At 42.4% G+C, this 20741-nt stretch overlaps 1 protein-coding gene across 3 annotated transcripts in view; it reads right to left on the reverse strand.

Moving 5' to 3' along the window:
* Positions 1 to 20741, reverse strand: part of LOC122547509 (3',5'-cyclic-AMP phosphodiesterase 7B-like) — a 171105-nt gene that overhangs the window by 55187 nt on the left and 95177 nt on the right. For all 3 annotated transcript variants that reach the window (XM_087981965.1, XM_043686129.2, XM_087981962.1), the window contains one exon: positions 18676 to 18827. In XM_087981965.1, the coding sequence (XP_087838091.1) occupies positions 18676 to 18827 (152 nt within the window). The remainder of the gene's footprint in view (positions 1 to 18675; positions 18828 to 20741) is intronic.

Genomic DNA, 20741 nt, shown 5'->3' on the forward strand with positions numbered 1-20741 from the left:
AATCAAAAAATTAAAGCCAGAGTCTCTGCACCCACCAACTGGGGTAGACTGGAGTAACTCTTGAAAGCGACACTTTTTGAAGTAGAAATGGGAATGCTACCACCAAGCCAACCACTTCCTTTAAAATGTAGAACTGAACAGCCTATATAAAAACCATAGCATAATTTCCACAGCTCATTAGAAATTGACTTTGAAAGCCTGGTTCGCAATTTGGAATTCCCTAAATACTTTGAATTTGATAGAAATAATCTGTTATAACCTCTGACTACTTTGTGAAGAAGTGATTTAGTTATAGTTTAAACAGCTCTTTACTATTTATGTATGTTGTTCAAAAAGTTTTACGTAACTGCAAATGGTATCAAGTTGCAATTAATTTTTGTCAACATTATATTTTTTAATTTTGCAAATTTTTCATTTAAAACAGATACAATTCTAAAATTCCACCAGGGCTGACTAGGATAGATGCAGGGAGGACAGAGGGGAGTCTGGAACCAGGGGTCACAGTCTCAGGATATAGGGTGGGCCATTTAGGACTGACATGAGGAAACATTTCTTTACTCAAAGGATAGTGAACCTGTGGAAGTCTCTACTACAGAAGGCTGTTCAGGCCAAGTCACTGAATATATTCAAGCAAGAGACAGATACATTTTAAGATTTTAAAGGTAACAAGGTCTTAGGGGAGAAAGTAGGCCGATGACATTGAGATAGAGAATCATATTTAATGGCAGAGCGGGCCAAATGGCCTACTCCTACTCTAAGTTTCTCTGTTTCAAAGAAAGTTCATGACATTATTGACTTTATCACTGACAGCACCCAAAAGAAAAATCTCAAATGAAAATTTTGTGACCTGAGCTGAAAGAGCTGGAAACAGATTCCAAAAGCAAAATCACAAAATCAATTTTGGGTTTAGGTACTCCTCCAGTCTATTATGTTGGAAAACAAATGGTATATCCATTTTCTTGTTATTCTTGCATTGGATTTGAGTAACACTGGCAAGTCCAGCATTTGTTGACCATCCCTAACTGCCCTTGAGTGGAATGGTTTGCGAGGCTATTTCAGGGGGCAGTTAAGAGTCAACCACATTCCTGTGGGTCTAGAGTCACAAGTAGGCCAGACCAGGTAAGGATGACAGATAAAGACATTCATGAACCAGACAGATTTTGACAACAATTGACAATGGTCACACAATCGCCATTCGATGAGCTTTAAATTTCAGATTTTTTTAGAATTTAAATTTCTCTTTCTGCAATGATGGGAATTGGACGTGTGTCCCAAGAACATTAACCCAGTCCTCTGTAATACTAATCCAGTAATGTTACCACTATGCCACTGCCTTCATGGACTGTCATATTGATGTACAGCACAGAAACAGACCTGTCGGTCCAACTTGTCTATGCCGACCAGATATCCCAACCCAATCTAGTCCCACCCACCAGCATCTGGCCTATATCCCTCCAAATCCTTCTTATTCATATATCCATCCAGATGCCTTTTAAATGTTGCTATTGTACCAGCTTCCACCACATCCTCTGGCAGCTCATTCCATACACATACCACCTTCTGCATGAAAAGGTTGCCCCTTAGGTCTCTTTTATACCTTTCCTCTCTCACCCTAAACCTGTGCTCTCTACTTGTGAACTCCCCCAACCCATAGAAGAGACTTTATCTTTTTATCCTATCCATATCCTTCTTGATTTTATAAACCTCTATAAGGTCACCCCTCAGCCTCCGATGTTCCAGGGAAAACAGCCCCAGCCTATTCAACTTCTCCATATAGCTCAAATCCCCCAACCCTGGCAACATCCTTGTAAATCTTTTCTGTACCCTTTCAGGTTTCACAACATCTTTCCAATAAGATGGAGACCAGAATTGCACGCAATATTCCAAAAGTGGTCTAACCAATGTCCTGTACGGCTGCAACATGACCTCCCAACTCCTGTAACTCAATATTCTGACCAATAAAGGAAAGCATACCAAACACCTTCTTCACTATCCTATCTACCTGCAACTCCACTTTCAAGGAACTATGAACCTGCACTCTCTCGGACCTTACCATTAAGTGTGTAAGTCCTGCAATGATTTGCATTCCCAAAATGCAGCACCTCGCATTTATCTAAATTAAACTCCATCTGCCACTTCTCAGCCCATTGACCCATCTGATCAATCTAAGGTAATCTTCTTCGCTGTACACTACACCTCCAATTTTAGTGTCATCTGCAAACTTGCTAACTATACCTCTTATGTTCACATCCAAATCATTTATATAAATGATGAAAAGTAGTGAACATAGCACCGATCCTTATGGCACTCCACTGGTCACAGGCCTCCAGTCTGAAAAACAACCCTGCACCACCACCCTCTGTCTTCTACCTTTGAGCCAGTTCTGTATCCAAATGGCTAGTTCTCCTTATATTCCATGAGTTCTAACCTTGCTAACCAGTCTACCATGGGGAACTTTGTCGAACGCCTTACTGAAGTCCATATAGATCACGTCTACCACTCTGCCCACATCAATCCACTTTGTTACTTCTTCAAAAAACTCAATTAAGTTCGTGAAACATGATTTCCCACGCACAAAGCCATGTTGACTATCCCTAATCAGTCCTCGCCTTTCCAAATACATGTACATCCTGTCCCTCAGGATTCCCTCCAACAACTTGCCCACCACCGATGTCAGGCTCACTGGTCTATAGTTCCCTGGCTTGTCCTTATCACCTTTCTTAAACAGTGGCACCACGTTAGCCAACCTCCAGTCTTCCGGCACCTCACCTGTGACTATCCATGATACAAATATCTCAGTAAGAGGCCCAGCAATCACTTCCCTAGCTTCCCACAGAGTTCTAGGGTACACCTGATCAGGTCCTGGGGATTTATCCACTTTTATGCATTCAAAGACATCTAGCACTTCCTCCTCTGTAATGTAGACATTTTTCAAGATGTCACCATCGAATTCCCTACATTCTATATCTTCCATGTACTTTTCCACAGTAAATACTGATGCAAAATACTCATTTAGTACATCCCTCGTCTCCTGCAGTTCCACATTGATCTTTGAGGGGCCCTATTCTCTCCCTAGTTACCCTTTTGTCCTTAATGTATTTGTAAAAACCCTTTGGACTTTCCTTAACTCTATTAACCAAAGCTATCTCAGATCCCCTTTTTGGCCTCCTGACTTCCTTCTTAAGTATGCTCCTACTGCCTTTTTACTCTTCTGAGGATTCACTCGATCTATCCTGTCCATACCTGACATATGCTTCCTTCTCCTTCTTAATCAAACCCTCAATTTCTTTAGTCATCCAGCATTCCCTATACCTAACAGCCTTTCCTTTCACCCTGACAGGAATATACTGTCTCATGACTCTCATTACCTCATTTTTGAAGGCTTCCCATTTTCCCGCTGTCCCTTTACCGGCGAACATCTGCCCCCAATCAGCTTCGAACGTTATTACCTAATACCGTCAAAATTGGCCTTCCTCCAATTTAGAACTTCAACTTTTAGATCTGGTCTATCCTTTTCCATAATTATTTTAAAACTAATAAAATTATGGTCACTATCCCAAAGTGCTCCCCCACCGACACCTCAGTCATCTGCCCTGCCTTATTTCCCAAGAGTAAGTAAAAACAAGGACTGCAGATGCTGAAAACCAGATTCTAGATTGGAGTGTTGCTGGAAAAGCACAGCAGGTCATGCAGCATCAAAGGAGCAGGAAAATCGACATTTCAGGCAAAAGCCCTTCATCAGGAATAGAAGCAGGGTGTCTGCAGAGTTGAGAGATAAATTAGAGGGGGGTGGGGAGAAAGTAGCATAGAGTACAATAGGTGAATGGGAGTGGATGGAGGTGATAGGTCAGAGGGGAGGGTGGGGGAAGGTAGCAAAGAGTACAATGGGTGAATGGGGGTGGGGATGAAGGTGGTAGGTCGGAGAGGAGGGTGGAGTGGATAGATGGAAATGAAGATAGGCAAGTAGGACAGGCCATGAGGGCAGTGCTGAGCTGGAAGGTTGGAGCTGGGGTGAGGTGGGAGAAGGGGAAATGAGGAAACTGGTGAAATCCACATTGATGCCCTGGGGTTGAAGTGTTCCGAGGCGGAAGATGAGGCGTTCTTCCTCCAGGCGTCGGGTGGTGAGAGATCGGCGATGGAGGAGGCCCAGGACCTGCATGTCCTTGGCAGAGGGAGGGGGAGTTGAAATGTTGGGCCACAGGGCTGTGGGGTTGATTGGTGCGGGTGTCCTGGAGATGTTCCCTAAAGCGCTTGTGAGGAGGCGTCCAGTCTCCCCAATGTAGAGGAGACCGCATCGGGAGCAATAGATACAATAAATGATATTAGTGGATGTGCAGGTAAAACGTTGATGGATGTGGAAGGATCCTTTGGGGCCTTGGATGGAGCTGAGGGAGGAGGTGTGGGTGCAGGTTTTGCAATTCCTGCGGTAGCAGGGGAGGGTGCCAGGAAGGGAGGGTGGGTTGTTGGGGCGCATGGACCTGACCAGATAGTCATGGAGGGAACGGTCTTTACGGAAAGTGGAAAGGGGTGGGGAGGGAAATATATCCCTAATGGTGGGGTCCGTTTGGAAGTGAGGGAAATATCTTCGGATGATGTGGTTTTTGCGAAGGTTGGTAGGGTGGAAGGTGAGCACCAGGGTGGTTCTGTCCTTGTTACGGTTGGAGGGGTGGGGTCTGAGGGCGGAGGTGCGGGATGTGGATGAGATGCGTTGGAGGGCATCTTTTAACACATGGGAAGAGAAATTGCGGTCTCTAAGGAAGAAGGCCATCTGATGTGTTCTGTGCTGGAACTGGTCCTCCTGGGAGCAGATACGGTGGAGGCGGAGGAATTGGGAATACGGGATGGCATTTTTGCAGGAGGTAGGGTGGGAAGAGTTGTAATCCAGGTAGCTGTGGGAGTCGGTGGGTTTGTAAAAAATGTCAGTGTCAAGTCGGTCATCATTAATGGAGACGGAGAGGTCCAGGAAGGGGAGGGAGGTGTCAGAGATGGTCCAGGTGAATTTAAGGTCAGGGTGGAATGTATTGATTTTCCTGCTCTTATTTCTCTAGTAGGTACATCCACATACTGAATCAGAAATTTTTCTTGTACACGCTTAAATTCCTCTCCATCTAAACCCTTAACACTATGGCAGTCCTAGTCTGTTTGGAAAGTTAAAATCCTCTACCATTACCACCCTATTATTCTTAGAGATAACTGAAACCTCTTTACAAATTAGTTTCTCAATTTCCTGCTGACTATTGGAGGTCTTTAATACAATCCCAGTAACTTCCCTGGATGTATTTCTGGGAATGTCCTCCCTCAGTACAACTGTAATGCTATCCATTATCAAAAACACCACTCGCCCTCATCAAAAGAAAAATTGGTTCTTGACTCAATACCCTTCTTGTAAAGAATTGTAGTTCAGCAGTTTTGGGAGGTTGGCCCCAGGTTTCGGTATTTCGAAGGCTTTGCCTGTGCAACAGTATCTAGGCGTTGTGGCCCTGACCTCCATTTCTCTCTGGATCAGTGGTGCTGGAAGAGCACAGCAATTCAGGCAGCATCTGACGAGCAGCAAAATCGACGTTTCGGGCAAAAGCCCTTCATCAGGAATAAAGGCAGAGAGCCTGAAGCGTGGAGAGATAAGCTAGGGGAGGGTGGGAGTGGGGAGAAAGTAGAGTTGCAGTGGGAGAGGGACTCCCTGAGATTCTTGTAGAGAGAGGAGGAAAACTTCTTCAAGGCAGGCATCCTTGCAAGAGGATTCTACAAGAATCACAGGGAGTCCCTCTCCCACTGCAACTCTACTCAACCCACCCTCCTCTAGCTTATCTCTCCACACTTCAGGCTCTCTGCCTTTATTCCCGATGAAGGGCTTTTGCCCGAAACGTCGATTTTGCTGCTCGTCGGATGCTGCCTGAATTGCTGTGCTCTTCCAGCACCACTGATCCAGAATCTGGTTTCCAGCATCTGCAGTCATTGTTTTTACCTCCATTTCTCTCTCTCCACTGAGACCATCCCTTTCCCATACATGGCATGGAAATGGCAGTTGGGATGGAAATGCATTTGACCCTGGTAGGTATTTCTGGAGTCTGTGCATCTATCAGGTCGATCATGTGGTTTGCACCAGTGGTCCCAAAGTAAGATTTTGTATTTTGTTGATAGCAACAAGAATTAGGGAAAAAAGGCCTTATCTTATAAGAGATTATATAACTCTGAATTGCAGAGGGCGCTGGGTGGCCTCATGTGTGAATTACAAAAAGTTAATATGCAGATATATGAAATAACTAGGAAATCTAATAGAATATTGTCATTGAGGTTATGCTTCAGTTACACAGGGAACTGGTCGGTCCACATTTGGAGTGTTATGTAGAATTTTGCTTTCATCGTATAAAGAAGGGTAGAAATGCATTAGAGCCTGTTCAGAGAAGGTTTACCAAACCAATATCTGAAATGAGAGGGTTGAATTCTGACAAAATATTGAACATGTTATACTTGTGTTTACTGGAGTTCAGAACAGTAAGGCGTGACTTTTTTGAAAGATATAAATTCTGAGGGGAATTGCCATAATAGGTGTGGAGAATATTTTTTGTTTTATGAGAAAATCTAGAACCAGGGATTGATGAATGGGCACGTGAGTATTTGGAACTCTTCCTGAAAGGGTGGTGGAAGCACAGTCCTTGAAAGTTCTTAAGACAGAGCTAGGTAGATTGTCATTAAGGATTGAAAGATTATCAGGGTAGGTGGGCATGCATATTTGAGGTTACAATTAGATCAGAAAAATACAGAGGAGGTCAGGTGAAGGAAAAGGTTGAAATCCAATAAGGAAAATAAAAGCAATAGAACAGTTGTGATTTGGATAATGATAAACTGAGTGGGATAGGAAGGAACAGTGAATTTAATAGTAATAGCATATCAGGAAATAAGATGCATGCAAAGATTGATGTATTAAAAAGTAGATTCTTTATTTGAATTTATGAAGCATTCTTAACAAGAGAGATGAACTAGTAGCGCAATTAGATAATTGGGTTCAAAGATGTGGTTGCAGGATGACCAAAGTTAAGAGGTATAAATTCCATGATATACAATATTTCAAAAAGACAGATAAAATGGAAAAGGAGGATGTGAAGTCTGCTAGTAAAGGAAGAGGTGTAAACAGTTGGAAGAAAGAAAATTGTACAGAAGATTTCAATTTATTATTAGCATGGAACAATTGCCTGAGAACGCTGGTGAAGATAGTTTATAGGTTTCTCTACCATTAGATAGAGCTTGAAGGAGGAAATAATTGGAGACTGTAAAAAAAAGGCAAAATAATAACCATAAAGAGCTTTAATTTTCAAACAAACTAGGCAGATCTTACTGGAAATAGTAATTTGGAAGGTGACCTTGTAGGATGCTGTTCTGGCAAATTCTGAGATAAATACATTGTGCAACAAGGGAAATGAGGATTATTTTGTAAATTTTGTATCTGTCTTTACAGAAGAAGTCACACATTACAGAAATTCAGAAATAGAAGATAATTCATATTAAAAAGCATAGTGAAACTTGACAATCTCTAAATTAACCAAATCTCAGGATCTGAGCATTATATCCCAGGATGCTACAAGAGAGAGCTATGGAGGTAGTGGATGCACTGGTTTATCCAAAATTATGTGGATTCTTGAATGGTTTCAGTGAATTAGAAGTTAATAAATGTAACACATCTAGTCAAGAAAACAGGGAGAGAAGAAATATGTACACTGATTAGTCATTGGGAAAATACTGCAGTCTATTAATATGGAAGTCTTCATAATGCACTTAGAAAACCATAGCATGAACAGGCAACATCATTATTATTTTATAAAAGAGACACTGTAATGAACAAATCTATTAGGATGTTTTAGGATATAATTAATAGGATAAGTAAAGGAGAACCAATAGATGCAGTGTACTTAGATTTCCAAAAGGCTTTCGATAAGGTCCTACACAATAGCTTAATTAACAATGTAATGGCTCATAGAATTTTATGTAGCAGATTAGCATGGATAGGGGCTTGGTTAATGGACAGAAAGCAGAGACAAGGGATAGATGGGCTTTTTCAAGTTGGCAAGCTGTGACTAGTGGATTGCCACGAGGATCGATTAGTACTGGGACCTCAAACTATCATAATCCACGAAAATAACTTTGACAAAGCAAATAATGTAGATTTGCTAACAGTAAAAAATAGATAGGAACATAAGCTTTGAGAAAGACACAATGAAACTTTAAAAAAAAGTTTGACAGAATCTAACCCTCTCTGCCCCAGAAAGAGGTTGGATGGTGGCGGGTCAAGTATAATTGGCTGGGAAAACACAAGGTGCACAGATTGTCACTTTTCTTTTTCTCCTTGAACCAGGACAGGGAAGATGGAGTCCATTAAGTGGCCACTTAGGGGCCTCATACCACTGTGGTATATCCAGGTGATCTACAGCAGGCTCAGTTGATGGGGAATATCTTTTACCCGACAGAGATCCTTCACATCACCCAGCAGCTAGGGGTGCCTTTGGTGAAATAAATCTCTCAGCCCTCCACAATGACTCCCCCTCACCCTTCCAATCTCACAGCAGAGCCTGCATCGTCAGCCACAGTGAACTTACCCTACTGCTCCACACTGGTTGCTTTGGTTGTTGCTATAGACCCAGCAGTGACCACTGCTCCCAGTAATACTGCTGGCATCAAACAGTTGCCAGGCCTCTGATTGGTGGGCAACTTGTTTGGCCATGCTCCTCCTCTTTAAAGGTACAGGACAACGGACCCGACCACCAGGGATATATTTCCCTCCCCACCCCTATCCGCTTTCTGCAAAGACCGTTCCCTCTGTGACTACCTGGTCAGGTCCACAACCCAGAACAACCCACCCTCCCCTCCTGGCACCTTCCTCTGCCACCGCAGGAATTGCAAAACCTGTGCCCACACCTACTCCCTCACCTCCATTCAAGGCCCCAAAGGAGCATTCCATATCCATCAAAGTTTCACCTTCACATCCACAAATGTCATTTATTGTATCCGTTGCTCCTGATGCAATCTCCTCTAAATTGGGGAGACTGGACACCTTCTCACAGTGCACTTCAGGGAACATCTCCGGGACATCCGCACCAATCAACCCCACCCCATTGCCGAACATTTCAACTCCCCCTCCCACTCTGCTGAGGACATGCAGGTCCTGGGCCTCCTCCACCGCTGCTCCCTCACCAGCCGACGCCTGGAGGAAGAAAGCCCCATCTTCCATCTCGGAACACTTCAACCCCAGGGCATCAATGTAGACTTCACCAGTTTCCTAATTTCCCCTCTCCCCACCTTACCCCAGTTCCAACCTGCCACCTCAGCAACATCCTCTTGACCTGTCCTACCTGCCAATCTTCCTTCTCACCTATCCGCTCCATCCTCCTCTCCGACCTATCACCTTCATCCCCACCTCCATCCACTTATTGGACTCTTAGCTACCTTCTCCCTAGCCCCACCCCCCTCCCATTTATCTCTCCTCTCTGCAGGCTCCCAGCCTCATTCCTGATGAAGGGCTTTTGCCCGAAATGTCGATTTTCCTGCTCCTCTGATGCTCCCTGACCTGCTGTGCTTTTCTAGCACCACTCTAATCTTGACAGGAATCCTAATATCAATTGGTTAACTGCTTGACTGACATTATATCCAATCAACACTCCCAAAAAGGGTGCTGCAGGCTTGGTACTGCTTGTATAAATTTAGCTGGCTAAGTAAATGAGCCGCAAGATGAAAGATGATGTATAACATGAGGAGGTAGGCGATTACTCACTGTAGCGATGTAAAAACACATTATTTTTGAAAGGCATGAACTTTTAAATATCAATGTTCAAAGAGATTTGGGCATTATAAGGAACACAGACACTTAGAATATAAATACAACAACCATTAGGATGACAAATTGCATCTTAATCTTTATTGCAAGAGAACGGGAATCTAAGAACAAGGAAGTCTAGCTACAACTGTACAGGGCTTTCTTAAAATCACGAGGGAGTTGTACATAGTTTTGGTCTCTACTTCAACGCAGGACACAGGTGCCTTGGAATAGGGATAGCAAAGTCTCTCTAGATTGGTTCCAGGAATGGGAAGACTGCCCCATGATGACAGACTAATAAGTTAGCTCTGCATTCTTTGGATTTTAGGTAAGTGAGATAAGACCTCATTAAAACATACAAGATTCTTAAGAGGCTTTTTAGGTTAGACTCTGAGACATTGTTTCCCCTGGCTCAGGCATCTAGAATGTTGAGGCACAGTACCTGCATCTTCCTAAACTATAACCATTATCTTTCAGAAAGACAAGGGAACATTACCATCTACAGGTTCTACTCCAAGCTGCTCACCAAGCTGACTTGGAAATAAGTTGTTGTTTCTTCTTTGTTGCTGAGTCAAAATCCTATAACCCGTCCCTAACAGCATAGTGGATACACACTACACTAAATGGTCTGCAGCAGTTCAAAAATGCAGTTGATCACCACCTTCTCAAGGGTAACTAGGAATGGGCAATGAATGCTGGTCCAGCCAATGATACCCACATCTCCTGAATGAACAAAAAGAAAAGTCACAGGATAATATGCCACGCATTTAGGACCAAGATGAGTACAAACCTCTTTATTGAGGATGGCTGAGAATCTTTGGAATTCTGTTCACGAGGGTAGGGTAGATGTCCACAGTTGTGTATAATCAATGTTACTATATCACACAGAAGATGGTACGTGTATGGAATGAGCTGCCAGAAGAGGTGGTAGAGGCTGGTACAATTACAACATTTAAAAGACATTTGGATGGGTTAATGAATGGGAAGGGTTCAGAGGGATATGGGCTAAATGCTGGCAAATGGGACTAGATTCATTTAGGAATCTGGTCAGCATGGACAAATTGGACTGAAGGGTCCGTTTCCATGCTCTGTGACTCTATGACATTCACTTAAATATCAGTATACTTCATTCATCGCTTTCACCAGTATAAGAACTCAGCTGCCTGCATCCTGTCGCACACTAAGACCTGTTTTCCCGACTTTGTTGATTTTCACTAATGCCTTGGGTTGGATTTTCAATGTGGCATTGGAAACCTGATCCCTGGATGAATTCTAGTTCCCATCCCCAACGCACAAACTGCATTGCTACTGTAATGTGATTTTTAGATATAAATGGTTTAAATGGCCAGGAGACAAGCTTGGCACCTCTAAGTGTCTCCAGGAGGTGGGAGCTGCCTGCCAAGGCAGTGGCAATCCTGTTGGGAAATACCAATGCTTTGCTGACTAGAACAGGTAGCTCCTCAGAAGTCAATAGAGACAGACGGAGTCAGATGACCACTGCTCTCAGTGACACTCTGTGGAGGTTCTGGTGTTGGACTGAGGTTAATCACACAACAGGATAGATAGAATTTTGGTCTCTTAGAGACAGAGGTCAACCAGGATTCTAATGAATGGCAGAACAAATTCAAGAGACCATATGTTTTTTTCCTGCTAATATTTCTTATGTTTTTATTGTAAATATTCATTGAAAGCCAAGGCGAGCTGGTTAAATTCTCAATTGTTGGAGGTGGTCGCTGTGTGAGATGACATGAATATTATTTCTCACTTAATTAGACCAAGCTTGAATGTTCCCCAGGTCTTGCTGCACATGACCAAATGAACTGATCACTGTGCAATCATTGTAATTAGCCAATTCTGATCTTGCAATGCAGAGAAGGGCTTGGTCATCTGAAGATATTCAGGCCCACTGGCTTAAGGAATTCCTGAACTAACATTTGAGATTGTGATGGTTGGTCTCCAACACTCATCACCAATTTCCTATGTGCTGGATATAACTCCAGTGGAACATTTGTTTCCATTCTTGAGCAACTTCAATTTTGCCAGGGCTCCTTCACATCATATTCAGTCAAATGCTGCCTTGATGTCAAGATCAATCATCCTCATGTCACACCTAGAATTCATGTTGTTTGCCTGTTGGTTTCAACCAACACTGTAATGAGATATGAAACCCAAACTGGTCATTAGTAAGAGGAGGTTAATAGTGAGTAAATGTCATTTGACAGTCCTGTCAATGACACGTTCATCAGTTGAAAGTAGGGGAATAATTGGATTTGTCCTGATATTTATGGACAGAGACATAAGGATAATGTTCCACTTTGTTAGGTAGATGCCAGAGTTGTAGCTGTAGTGGAACAGATTGGTTAGGGGTGAGGCTAGTTCTGGTGCACAAAGCTTCAGCACTGCAGCAGGCATTTTGCCAGCATTCACAGCCTTTGCTGTATCCACTGTGTTCTACCTGCCTCCTGATATCATTAGAATGGAAGGAAATGCCTGCAGGCTGGCATCTGTGAAGGTGAGGGATTTGAATGATACAGGTCATCAATATTGAAACTTCATTGCCAGGCTGTACAAGCAGAATCAGTGTAGTGTTCTTCTCTCGACCCAGAACATATCCAGTCCAATACCATGGGGACGTGTGTGAAAATCATACCACAGCAGCTGATTGAATTTCAATTCAATTGCAAAAAAATCTGGAAGTAAAAACTACTCCACCACAGTAACTATGAAACTATCATTAAAATCTGGATCCTTAATGCCCTTTAGGAGAAGAAATCTGCCATTATGTGGTCTAGCTTACATGTGACTTGAGATGCACAGCAGTCTGGTTGATTATTATCTGCTCTTAAGGGCAATTACAGACGGGTAATAAATGCTGACCTAGCCAGTGATGCCTATATCCCACAAAGAAATACAAAAGACCTAATATAGTATACAGCATGTAACAGTTTCAAAGATCTCCTAGCCAGCATTTAAAATAGAATATCTGTCATTTCATTATTAATATTTGTGGGATATTGCTGTGTGCAGATTAGCTGCTGCATTTCTCTACCCTACAACTGTGACTACACTTCAAAAATACTGTATTGTCTATGAGGTCAATAGAAACGAAAATTAGAGAAGATTAACTAAGAGCATCTGAATCAGTATCAACTCATTTTGCATTATCATTCAACATTAAATATACCCAGTGTGCTTAATGATAACTGACGAACATGATACAAACCCGTAAATGCAATAGCATTTTGATTTGGAATCACAGAATGATGTAGCACAGAAAGACACCATTTGACCCATTGTGCTTGTTCCAGCTCTTTGAGAGAGCTATCAAATTAGCCCCAGTGTCTTGACCTTTAGGCTTAACCCTACAATTCAAGTACTTATCCAATTTCCTTTGAAGAGTTGTTACTGAATCTGCTTCTTACTTTCCTCAGATAGTATGCTCTATATCATTACAGCTCTGTGTATTAAAAAAGACTCATCTAGCCTTGTTCTTCTGCAATTTACTTAAATTGGAGACTTCTGATCATCAACCCTCCCACCAGTGGAAATAGTTTTTCATTTAATCCATCAAAACCATTCTTGACTTTCAATACGTCAAATAATTGTCACCTTAAAATCTTCTAGAAAATGAATTTATAATTTATCCATCTCTACAGGACCTTTAAATTATGCTAGACTTTAGACAACTTTTCACTCCTTTTCACTACAGTCAATTCTTTCAACTTATATAAAGATTGGTTAACAGTTTTATGGCACAAGAAAATACAGTGGAACCTTATTTGTATGAACTTCATATTTTTGACCAGTGTTTATTGCTATCCCTAGTTACACTTAAGAAGGTGGTGGTGAGCTACTTTCTTGAACGGCTGCAGTCGATATGGTTTAGATAGATCCACGAAGACATTTAGGAAGGGAGTTTCAAGAATTAGGCCCAACAATATTAAAGGAACAGCATTATATTTCCAAATCAGGATGGCGAGGGGCTTGGAGGGGATCTTGCAAGTCTTAGTGTTCCCATGTACTTGTTACCCCTGTTGTTTTAGATGGCAGTGGTTGTAGGTTTTGAAGGTGCTGTCTAAGAAGCCTTGGTGAATTTTAGCAGTGGGTCTTACGGATGGTACACAGTGCTGATACCGTGCATCAGAGGAGAAAGACTGAATGTTTGTGGTTGGAGTGCCAGTCAAGCAGGTTGATTTGACAATGTCAAGTGTTATTAGAGCTGCACATGGGAAATATTTCATCATAATGCTGACTTGTGCCTTGTGGATGGTAGACAGGCTTTGTGGAATCTGGTAGTGAGTTACTCACTGCAAACTTCCTGGCCTCTGACCAGCTCTTGAAGTCACTGCATTGATATGGCTAGTCCAGTTCGGTTTCTGGTCGATCCACAGAATTTTGATTGTTTGTATTCAGTGATGTTGATGCCATTGAATGTCAAGAAATTATGGTTAGGTTCTCTATTATAGAGTCATAGAGATGTACAGCATGGAAACAGACCCTCCGGTCCAACCTGTCCATGCTGATCAGATATCCCAACCCAATCCAGTCCCACCTTCCAGCACCTGGCCCATATCCCTCCAAACCCTTCCTATTCATATACCCATCCAAATGCCTCTTAAATGTTGCAATTGTACTAGCCTCCACCACATCCTCTGGCAGCTCATTCCATACACGTACCACCCTCTGCATGAAAAAGTTGCCTATAAGTCTATTTTATATCTTTCCCCTCTCTCCCTAAACCTATGCCCTCTAGTTCAGGACTCCCTGACCCCAGGAAAAAGTCTTTGTCTATTTATACTATCCATGCCCCTCATAATTTTGTAAACCTCTATAAGGTCACCCCTCAGCCTCCAACGCTCCAGGGAAAACAGCCCCAACCTGTTCAACCTTTCCCTATAGCTCAAATCCTCCAACCCTGGCAACTTCCTTGTAAATCTTTTCTGAACCCTTTCAAGTTTCACAACATCTTTCTGATAGGAAGGAGACCAGAACTGCACGCAATATTGCACCGGTGGTCTAACCAATGTCCTGTACAGCCACAACATGACCTCCCAACTCCTGTACTCAATACTCTGACCAATAAAGGAAAGCATACCAAACGCCTTCTTCACTATCCTATCTATCTGCGACTCCACTTTCAAGGAGCTATGAACCTGCACTCCAAGGTCTCTTTATTCAGCAACACTCCCTAGGACCTTACCATTAAGTGTATAAGTCCTGCTAAGATTTGCTTTCCCAAAATGCAGCACCTCGCATTTATCTGAATTAAACTCCATCTGCCACTTCTCAGCCCATTGGCCCATCTGGTCCAGATCCTGTTGTAATCTGAGGTAACCCTCTTCGCTGTCCACTACACCTCCAATTTTGATGTCATCTGAAAACTTACTAACTGTACCTCTTATGCTCGCATCCAAATCATTTATGTAAATGACAAAAAGTAGAGGACCCAGCACCGATCCTTGTGGCACTCCACTGGTCACAGGCCTCCAGTCTGAAAAACAACCCTCCACCACCACCCTCTGTCTTCTACCTTTGAGCCAGTTCTGTATCCAAATGGCTAGTTCTCCCTGTATTCCATGAGATCTAACCTTGCTAATCAGTCTCCCATGGGGAACCTTGTCGAACACCTTACTGAAGTCCACACAGATCACATCTACGACTCTGCCCTCGTCAATCTTCTTTGTTACTTCTTCAAAAAACTCAATCAAGTATGTAAGACATGATTTCCCACGCACAAAGCCATGTTGACTATCCTCAATCAGTCCTTGCCTTTCCAAATACATGTACATCCTGTCCCTCCAGGATTCCCTCCAACAACTTGCCCAGCACTGAGGTCAGGCTCACTGGTCTATAGTTCCCTGGATTGTCCTTACCACCCTTCTTAAACAGTGGCACCACGTTTGCCAACCTCCAGTCTGCCGGCACCTCACTTGTGACTATCGATGATACAAATATCTCAGCAAGAGGCCCAGCAATCACTTCTCTAGCTTCCCACTGAGTTCTCGGGTACACCTGATCAGGTCTGGGGATTTATCCACCTTTGACTGTTTCAAGACATCCAGCACTTCCTCCTCTGTAATCTGGACATTTTGCAAGATATCACCATCTATTTCCCTACAGTCTATATCTTCCATGCTCTTTTCCACAGTAAATGCTGATGCAAAATATTCATTTAGTATTTCCCCCATTTTCTGTGGCTCCACACAAAGGCCTTGCTGATCTTGGAGGGGCCCTATTCTCTCCCTAGTTACCCTTTTGTCCTTAATGTATTTGTAAAAACCCTTTGGATTCTCCTTAATTCTATTTGCCAAAGTTATCTCATGTCCCCTAATTGCCCTCCTGATTTCCTTCTTAAGTATACTCCTACTTTCTTTATACTCTTCTAAGGATTCACTCGATCTATCCTGACTATACCTGACATATGCTTCCTTCTTTTTCTTAACCAAACCCTCAATTTCTTTAGTCATCCAGCATTCCCTATACCTACTAGCCTATCCTTTCACCCTGACAGGAATATACTTTCTCTGGATTCTTGTTATCTCATTTCTGAAGGCTTCCCATTTTTCAGCCATCCCTTTACCTGCGAACATCTGCCTTCAATCAGCTTTTGAAAGTTCTTGCCTAATACCGTCAAAATTGGCCTTTTCCAATTTAGAACTTCAACTTTTAGATCTGGTCTATCCTTTTCCATCACTATTTTAAATCTAATGGAATTATGGTCGCTGGCCCCAAAGTGCTCTCCCACTGACACCTCAGTCACCTGCCCTGCCTTATTTCCCAAGAGTAGGTCAAGTATTGCACTTTCTCTAGTAGGTACATCCACATACTGAATCAGAAAATTGTCTTGTACGCACTTAAGAAATTCCTCTCCATCTAAACCTTTAACACAATGGCAGTCCCAGTCGATGTTTGGGAAGTTAAAATCTCCTACCATATCTACCCTATTACTCTTACAGATAGCTGAGATCTCCTTACAAGTTTGTTTCTCAATTTCCTGCTGACTGTTAGGGGATCTATAATACAATACAATCCCAAAAGGGTGATCATTCCTTTCTTATTTCTCAGTTCCACCCAAATAACTTCCAAGGATGTATTTCCAGGAATATCCTCCCTCAGCACTTTAATGTTATCCCTTATCAAAAATGCCACTCCCCCTCCTCTCTTGCCTCCCTTTCTATCGTTCCTGTTGCATTTGTATCCTGGAACATTAAGCTGCCAGTCCTGCCCATCCCTTGAGCCATGTTTCTGTAATTGCTATGATGTCCCAGTCCCATGTTCCTAACCATGCCTTGAGTTCATCTGCCTTCCCTGTTTGGCCCCTTGCATTGAAATAAATGCAGTTTAATTTATTAGTCCTACCTTGTCCTTGCCTGCCCTGACTGTTTGACTCACTTCTGTTCTCAACTGTACCAGTCTCAGATTGATCTCTTTCCTCACTATCTCCCTGGGTCCCACCCCCCTCACCTTACTAGTTTAAATCCTCCCAAGCAGTTCTAGCTTGTTGGACATGGTCATTGTCTTGCATTTGTGTGGCATGAATATTACTTGCCACTTGTCAGCCCAAACCTGGATATTGTCCAGCACTTGTTATTTTTAAACATGGACTTCTTCAGTATTGGAGGAGTCACGACTAGCGCTGTTAGTGTACAATTATCGGTGAACATCCCCACTTCTGATTTTATGATGAAGGGAAGGTCACTGATGAAGCTGCTGAAGATGGTTGGGACAATGTCCGTGCCCTGAGGAATGGCTTCAGAAATGTCATGGACTGAGATAACTGACTTCCAACAACCACACAATCATCTTCCTTTTTTGTCAGGCATGGTTTCAGAGCGTTTTCCCCTGATTTCCATGGACTGCAGTTTTGCTGGAGCTCCTGGGGACTACATTTAGTCAAATCTGGCTTTGATGTCAAGGGCAGTCACTCTCACCTCACCTCTGGAATTCAACTCTTTTATCCTTGTATGAACAAAGCTGTAAAGAGACCAGGAGGTGAGTAGCCCTGGTGGAACCCAAATTGAGTGTCTGGGAGCAAGTTATTACTAAACAAATGCTGCTTGGTTGCACTGTTGATGACACCTTCAGTCATTTCACTGATGATAGAGTGTAAACTAATCAGGCAATAATTGGCCAGGCTGGATTTGTCCTGCTTTTTGTGCACAGAACAAATCTGACCAATTTAACACAATTTTGGGTGGATGTCAGTGTTGTACCTATGCTGGAACAACTTGGCTAAGTACACAGCAAGTTCTGGAGCATAATGTTGTCAAGGCCCATAGCCTTTGCATTATCCAGTGCCTCCATCTGTTTCTTGATATCATGTGGACTGAATTGAGTTGGCTGAACACTGGCATCTGTGATCCTGGGGACGACATGTCCCAGAATACTAAGTGGGTCTCTGGATTATGAGTCTAGCATCAACACTACTGCACCATTATCTCCCTGTATTTTGATCCCAATAAAAGCTCCACTGCAGGCAAAGGAACACTGAAAACTAAGCCTCCTTTTTGGAGTGGAAGTACTACAATGTTGCTAATATCAGGTTTGATTTCACTATTTCTGACAACCATGCTGTGAATCTGACCACAGTGAGAAAAGACAAAATGGCACAGAAGTCACACATGGGTTGCGCGTACAGTTTCAAAGCCACAAAATGCAAAAGGGGGTGGGGGCGGCGGGTTTGGAGCTAAAACTCACAACTTTCTCACTCAAAGAAGAGATCCATTAATAAACCAAGAAATGCTCTCAGATTAAAGTGGCAGCCCTTTACCTATCTCAAACCAAATTCTAAAATTGGTTTCAGAAATTCCTAAGTTCTAGTTCCAGTTTCAACAAACGATGATTAAAATCATAATAATTCAAATCTCACTTACTCTGGCTTGTCCGAGGTAGTCCTCATCCAACAAATGCAGACATGTCTGTGGTCCAATACCACGTAGCAGTCGAGAAGCGTGGAAATACCTCTGAAAGCTCAAAAGTCTTTTCACCCTTTTCTTTGTGCCAATTTCACCTGAATGAGAAGTTGCTAAACAAAGTTGGAGAAAACAAAATAAAGTATAGAAATAATTGGAACAGTTTGAATCAAAATGTACCCTGTATGTTTGGTAGATTATCAAATCTAAAGCGGTCATTGAATAGGTTATTTTCCCACTCGCAAACAATTATAAAATCACTATTAAAAACAGCGCTATTCTAGTTAAGTTATAGTAGATATATCTGTTTATATTTTTCATGGTGTTGCTTACAATAAGTTTTAGAATTAAATGAGGAGCATGGCACCATGCAATACATATTATAATGTACAGTAAAGTTTGCTTAACATGTTCAATGCCTTTAGATCTACACAGTGCAATTATTGTGAATGGAAACATGTTAAAAAGAGTTAATTAGGGCTAATTCCCTGTTTATTTAAAGGTTGGAGGTGCTAGCTTGTCTTAGGTGATTGTGCAAAATGGACAGTAGTGTATCTGTAGCACTTTTGATACATAACTTTCCTTATCATTGGTTTGACTCCAGACTGACAGCGCTTGCAAATCCTCATTGGCAGAGAGACCAAGTCACAGCAAGAAGAAACCAGCAGCAAATGATTCACTTTACCTTCTTTAAAAAAATGTAACTAGTTCATTCAAGCATTCTGTGCCTGTTCAGTCGTGATTTGTTCAGATGTTATTGATAATTTATCAGAATGCTGTTTGACTCAATGAGGTACATTCACATGCAACAATGAGATGCAGCAGATGTACACATAGACTTCAGTTGGTTCTCAAAGCTGACCAACAGCACGCCACATGTTGAACTGATATGATTTTCAGTCTCTTCCATTTAAGTGTCCAATAAAAATTGAGCGTTCCATTCCTTTTTTTCTGTTTTTTCCTCTTTGTCAACTATGAATTACAATCTAGGCTTTTCAATTTTTAAATAATAGTCAATAACAAATGCTACTTTCTAACAAGTAAGTGGAACGAAATGAAGGGAATGAAGGAAAAAAAGCATTGGGCAGAATCTGATAAGATACTGAATGACATGGGCTATAGCAGGAAATGTGGCAGAATCATGTGAGAGGCCCAGTGAGGCCTACCTTGACATTGGGAACAACTTGCTGCGTCTTTTAACTAGGTTCTGCGTGGTGGGATGAGATCCTCACTAGAAAGCAGTCAGTTGCCTTTTAAGACTTGGGTGGCAACCTTGGACCAGGTTTGCATGGTCTGTTGTCCAGGGTTCCATTGCCAGTCCTGATGGAAGTGGATGCCCCACCGCAGCACCAACCAACCAGTAGGAGCTCTGGGTCCCAGTCTGCAAAGTGGGGCACCAAATTTCCTTTGTTTGCCATGTTCGGCGCAAATGTCAGGAATTGTAAAGGGTAGCTCCAGACTAATCGTGCTTTGTTGGGTCCACCATGGACCTTGCTGACACCGGCAGCAAGGATGCTGGTCAGTTTCGGGCAGTGGTGAATTAGTTTGGTAGCAATGATTGGGTAGAACCGGGCTAGAATTGGATGAAAGGGTGCTATATGAGTCGGATAGGTCTCTACTAAGGCATGTTTGGTAAAATGCAGCGAGAAACTAGATCTGACAGAGAGAAACCCTCCATGAAACTTGACACAACTGGCCCTGAGCAAAAATAAATAAGATTCAGCTCATTAGTTCTGAAAGTGAAAAGATCAAACAAACAGAATCCCTGGCATCACATCCCATCACAAACATGCATTGTTTATGAACTGAAGTGAAAGACAAACATAGCTCCTAGGAATCTTATAAATGGGAATATTTGGAGACGTTTTTCAAGCTATTAAAAAAATGTACAGCACTTTGGACCAAAACATCTTTTCAGCACAGTTATACTTAGATTCTCCTGTAATAGACAGGGTTAGAGTACATTTTGTAGGGAACTTATCCATTTTAAGAAATCACCTCTTTCCTCTCAACTGTTTCCTCACCCC

The sequence above is a fragment of the Chiloscyllium plagiosum genome, unplaced genomic scaffold, assembly GCF_037043375.1.
Source record: "Chiloscyllium plagiosum isolate Xiang-an unplaced genomic scaffold, Cpla_swu_hap1 HiC_scaffold_3, whole genome shotgun sequence".
Taxonomy (NCBI): Eukaryota; Metazoa; Chordata; class Chondrichthyes; order Orectolobiformes; family Hemiscylliidae; genus Chiloscyllium; species Chiloscyllium plagiosum.